The sequence below is a fragment of the Cibotium barometz genome, chromosome 59 (assembly GCF_041138505.1).
Source record: "Cibotium barometz isolate CiBa-2024 chromosome 59, ASM4113850v1, whole genome shotgun sequence".
NCBI classification, from domain to species: Eukaryota; Viridiplantae; Streptophyta; class Polypodiopsida; order Cyatheales; family Cibotiaceae; genus Cibotium; species Cibotium barometz.
Genome location: NC_141104.1, coordinates 33,620,425 through 33,625,804, shown reverse-complemented (window position 1 = coordinate 33,625,804; position 5,380 = coordinate 33,620,425). Strand labels below are relative to the sequence as shown.

The following is a 5,380-nucleotide window of genomic DNA, read 5'->3' as shown; positions in this document are numbered from 1 at the left end:
GTTTAGGTATCCATGTAATGCCATGATTGCTTAAATAACTACAACAAAAGTGATCCCAAGATGACCACTATCTTCGAGGAAGTCAATTAGAAATATATCTAGACTAAGTGAAAACTTTGCATACAAGGGGGATATTGATTGAAAACGTGTAAAAATTTATAAGTTTGGTCCAAAAGGGCACTTTAAACCTTGAAATTTGTAAGAGTATGGCAAAACATAGATGATGGCTTTAAAAGTACCCTTGGAATGCATGCTATAAAGAGGGCTTTCATGTGGTGAGTCTCTTGTGGAGCCACTATCATGATGATGGCTAGAATGCATGGGAACCACCATCATAATTACATATTTTAAAAATACCCCTTGAATGCATGTGATAAAAAGGTGATAAAAAGGGTTTTCATGTGGTAATCCTCTCGAGCCACCTTCATTAACATAATTTGTATAATTTCAATGATACATTGACAGGCACATAATGGCCTTCAGATATTATATAACGATAACGACCACTATTACTCTCCTTTGAAAATTAAAGAGCATGAAACTATACTTCAAAAAGAAATAATCGGGCGCATAGAATGGTTCACACGTTTCGCTCATGAAGGATGAAAATAAACTCATGAATATCCTCTTGAAGTGCACGCGCCGTATTTGCACAATAAATATTTATGGGTGCATTCGGAAATCCAAAACAAATAATATCAATTAGACAAAAGCAAAAATAAATATGGTGGAAGAATGTATTCAAGAGCCTTATTAAAATAGCACATTATTTTGGGAAAAAACCGCTTGAAATAATGACGTCAAAATTTCCCTCTAGGCTCACAAATTTCTCTCTCTCTCCCCCCCCCTCTTTCCTTTTCTGTCCTTGGAATTCACAAAGGGGTTTATTGTAAGCAAAGGTTTATTAAAATTATTCTTTGTTTTATTTGACAATGAAAAAATTAAGGAGGTTGTAGATCATTGTACGTATAGAAAAGGGGCTAGACGTTCTTGTGAATATTGTGCCATGCCAGAGACGCTATGAAGATGTTAACTAGGTGGCAACGTGCTACCGAGAAGGTTGACCATGCAACCCTTCTCCTTTATATGGTCCAATATTATGGTATAATTAGGAGAAACCTCATGGCATTAATCCGTATTGTTTTGCCTTAATGCCCCCTCTTCCTCTTGTCCCCACTGTGTGGACTATAGGGGCGTGGTGAGCTTGGAAGCACTCGAGGTGAGGATGGGAATATTCTAGGAGAGGATGAAAATATTCGAGGAGATGAGGGGGATTGTGACCTACTACTTCTCCATGTGGTAGGTGAATTACCCCTTGCTTGATGAGGGTCAATTATATGCCCATAAGAAGGTGATCTAGGAGGAGATGTGCCTTGAGAGGGAGACCTTAATGGGGATGATATTAGTGGTAATGCTGACCTTATAATTGGACTCGTGGGCCTTGAAGGGGATTGTGGGCCGCTTCTCCATGTGTGAGAATCATGATTCCTTGCTTCATGATGAGGGTAGATTAGATGCTCATAAGAAGCTGATCTAGGAGGAGAGGTGCCGTGAGAAGGAGATCTCAAGGGTGAGATTAGTGGTGATCCGGACCTTATCAGACTCGTGGATCTTCTTTGTGGAGAGTATGGAGATGGAAGTGTGGGTGAGTGTGGACGTGCACCCTGATCCCACCAACGATTCGGGTATCCGGGTCTGGGCCTGCTTAATGGGATATACTCGAGTTGATCAAATATGTTAGGGGAACCATTGTTAGCAGGGTTGTGGATTGAGCTTTGTTGGTGGTAAAGGGAAACATGTGGGGATGTGGGTGACCCGGGCCGGGGGCTGCCTAATGGAAGATACTCTAGTCGATCAAACATGTCTTGGAAGTGAGGGGAACCATTGTTAGCAGAGTAATTGTGGATTGAGTTGCTCCTATGGTGTGCTTGTTGACGGTGAAGCGATCTTGAGCTACCAGGAGAATAGGGTGGGATAGAATCAATGTAGGTGCCGCCAGGAGAACTGTGAAGTGTGTGTTGCGATTGGAAACGAGCCGGAGGACCGGAAGCCGCCGATAACCCACTATTTGTAACGCTAGAATGCGCGGCGGAGATCGGCGGGGAGGCGGAGCTGGCTCTAGTGATTACAGAGCGTATACGCCGGCGTTGAGGAGGCGGTGAGGGCGACTCATGCCAACGCTGTGCGTAGTCGTCCCATATTTCTGGGTCAAAATCGTCGTATCTGCTCGGTGATGAGGGTGACGGCGATCGACTCATGCTCCGTGATGTGGATGCCGGCGGCGATCGACTCCTGCTCGGACAAGCCATGGATTATATCTGAAGCCTTGATTACTGCACAGAATGAAACACGAGGAAATAGGTCGCCTCCCTTTGATGTTCTTCTGCAACTGCGCCGTCGAGAACAGAAGAGCACGAACCAAAGGTGGCAGCTTTATCATATGCTCGGCAACGATTCGGCGAAAGTGCGCTTCCCCAAACGGTGCCTTCTCGCCGAAACGGTTCGCCTTAGAAGTCCGTTCATTCTTACCCACTTCCTAGAATTCCATTCCTTTCTTACTTCATTTTCATGCTATCTTTTAGCCTCAATGCATAACCACGTACTATGTATTGGCTTATAATAGACGTGCATGGGACGTGTATTATCATAACAAGAAGAGAGGGTGGACCTCCCACTATAGTAAGTCAGGGGCATAGCAATGAAATAACATAGGTGGCTTTGGGATTGCACTTTTGATCACCTTTCCATACTAGTTTCATTGCTAAATGCATTGCTATTTGAGCAACAAAATAATAGCCCAATTAGTAGTGCAACTAGCAACAATCTGGGACAGTAATCCAAAGTGGCCATCTTCTCAAGTTGCCTAGTTTCAAGTATAGCCTTAGGTATAAAAAAGTCAAAGAAGCATAAGGAGAATGACGTGAAGCATTTGAAAAAACACAAGTGCTAATTCTATTGTAATATCCGAATCAAAACATCTTATGATGAGATACGATTTTAATCAAATTCATTGTTAGGTGAGGGAGCATGTTCTTTGACCATACATGGACAAAATATATGTCTCATTAGGGGAATTTTGGGGTCTCAAATTGATCATGTAAGAAATGCCACCTTAGCTTAGAGAGAGAGTATGTAAAAATGGTATCTACATCAAAAAGCGTATCTTTATGGTAAGATAACCAATAATAAGATATAATAAGGTGAATGTTAAAAGTTAATAAAATAAAAAAATCCATATCGTGAGATAATGAAACTCCTTATAACCGAAACCATCATGAGACTTTATGCCTTTTCAAATGCATCCCTTTTTGGTTTTTGCTTCCATTTACTTGTTTTGGCTCCAACGTCGGAGGTTTTTGGTTTTTGCCTCCACTTACTTGTTTTGCCTCCATTTACTTGTTTTGGCTCCAAACCCAATAGCCTTAAGTAGGTTTTCCATGGATTTTGAGTAAGGCAAACCAATAGACTTAGTGAGGAGATCGAACCCAACAAAGACGGATATTTACAATTTACACATAGAGCTTGAAAAGGAGTACACACCAATGTGAAGGTGCAAAAAACAAAATACATTGATAAGCTTAGAGGTAAATAATCTTTGGTAGCAAGGAAAGAAGAACATTGACCTTTGGATGCAAGGTAAACTATACCCTGTAGATCCTGTCACGAAATCCTCACCACCATTCTAGAATCTAACATCATATGTAGGATTTCTTGGTGATGATCAAATTGGTTTCTATGGCTACACATAATATGTCAGTGGTGATTGATGTTCTCAAGTTAGAAAATCATCTTGCTCATTGTGAGATTGATTTGCTAAAACAATACTATGAAAAAATTATCCAAAAAATGAAAGAGGACAAGGAGAAGGTTCAAGATCTTGAAAGAAAACTAGTTATGGTTGGCAAGAGAGAAGAATACAACATTAGGATGACGTAAAATATCATGGAAGTTAATATTGAGATTCTTATGTCAGGGTCATCTTAAATTCATAAACATGTATTTGCTACAGTGTAAGTAACAATGCATGCTTTGTTTTTTTATTGTAAACAATGTCATGCTTGTTTATTATTGTTCTTTATACACACGAGGATTCTTGCTAAGGTGTTATTTTCTATTGTTCTGAGAAGTGCTAAATCATGATAAAGAGAATATAGATCCAAATAAAGATTTCCTAGGATACACCAAGCTATTGAAACTAGCGTTGATGGAGTAATTGATGTAGGAGAAATGTTATAGAGCAGTGAAACATAAATTTATCAAGGGCTTTTGGGAAGAGAATGCTATGGAGGTAGATGTTATTCAGTGTACTCTTGATAATGTTGGTATAGGCAGAGATGGGTATTCTTAGATATATAAAACCTTGAAGTAGAAGCTCAAGAAATAGGTAATCTTCTTCCCAAGTCCTCCAATGTCTTTCCAAATCGTGTCGAAATTGTGTTGCAATGAATGCTTATGTTCTTCAATTCTTGGGAGAACCATTTCATATTAAAGATGTTTATTATGGAAAAAGAAAAGACTTAGTCTTAAATGAGGTCAAGAACATATGGGCAGATCTCATCACACTTTAAAAAGCATTGGTCAAATTTTAGGAAATGTATCAAGAAGAAGCATGTTGAGCATTAAAATTTGTCATCAATCGGGATGAAGCAGAAATACAAAAAAACCGAAAGAAAGCAATAAAGGGTTTCAATAACATTAATGAACAGGGCACTGGACCCAATGATCACCAAATATCATTCATCATATTTTAGTGTGTGCAGTTAAAGAACAATATTTGTCCTTGGAGGTAATTTCCATTCTAAGGATAAATGCCTTTGATTTTGTTCAACCATTTGATAGCATAATAACATTTCTCTATTCTACTATCATTTCTATGAAGGTTGATAAAGAAAGTCAACCCATATTGCAATGGGTCTTTCATCCCACTTCAATATTATAGATTATATTGATAGCCAAACAAAAGGCTCTTTATTATTACAAGTAAATGGTTATGGAGAATTTTTCATGGGATGGCACTTGGCAGGTGAATCGGATTTAAGAATAATCAAGTGTATGTAGAACAATATAATAGGTCCAATAGCTAATCTACTCAAGGTATGAGAAGTCCCACTACCATGCTAGGACTGGTTGGATAGACTCAAGAGAAAATAATTTGTTGGAGGCATTCCAGTGCTTTTATCACAAAATATTTCAATGGATCAAACTAAAAGAACTAAATAAAGAATTTGAGATACGAATGGAAATACTTGTTCATAAACAAAGAAGACAATACACATGGCACAAATATACTAGTGCAGTATCTAAATGTTTTCAATGGAGAGCATTGCATCAACGGTACCAAAAAATATGGGTCTCTAAATTCAATAATTAGATCTCACAA

General features: G+C 38.9%; 1 protein-coding gene across 1 annotated transcript; it reads right to left on the bottom strand.

Moving 5' to 3' along the window:
- Window positions 1-898: 898 nt before the first annotated feature.
- On the bottom strand, window positions 899-2,386 carry LOC147605743 (uncharacterized). Its single transcript, XM_086793536.1, has one exon. The coding sequence runs from the start codon at window positions 2,307-2,309 to the stop codon at window positions 1,149-1,151; it is 1,161 nt and encodes a 386-aa protein (XP_086649662.1). The 5' UTR covers window positions 2,310-2,386; the 3' UTR covers window positions 899-1,148.
- Between the last annotated feature and the right edge of the window lie 2,994 nt (window positions 2,387-5,380).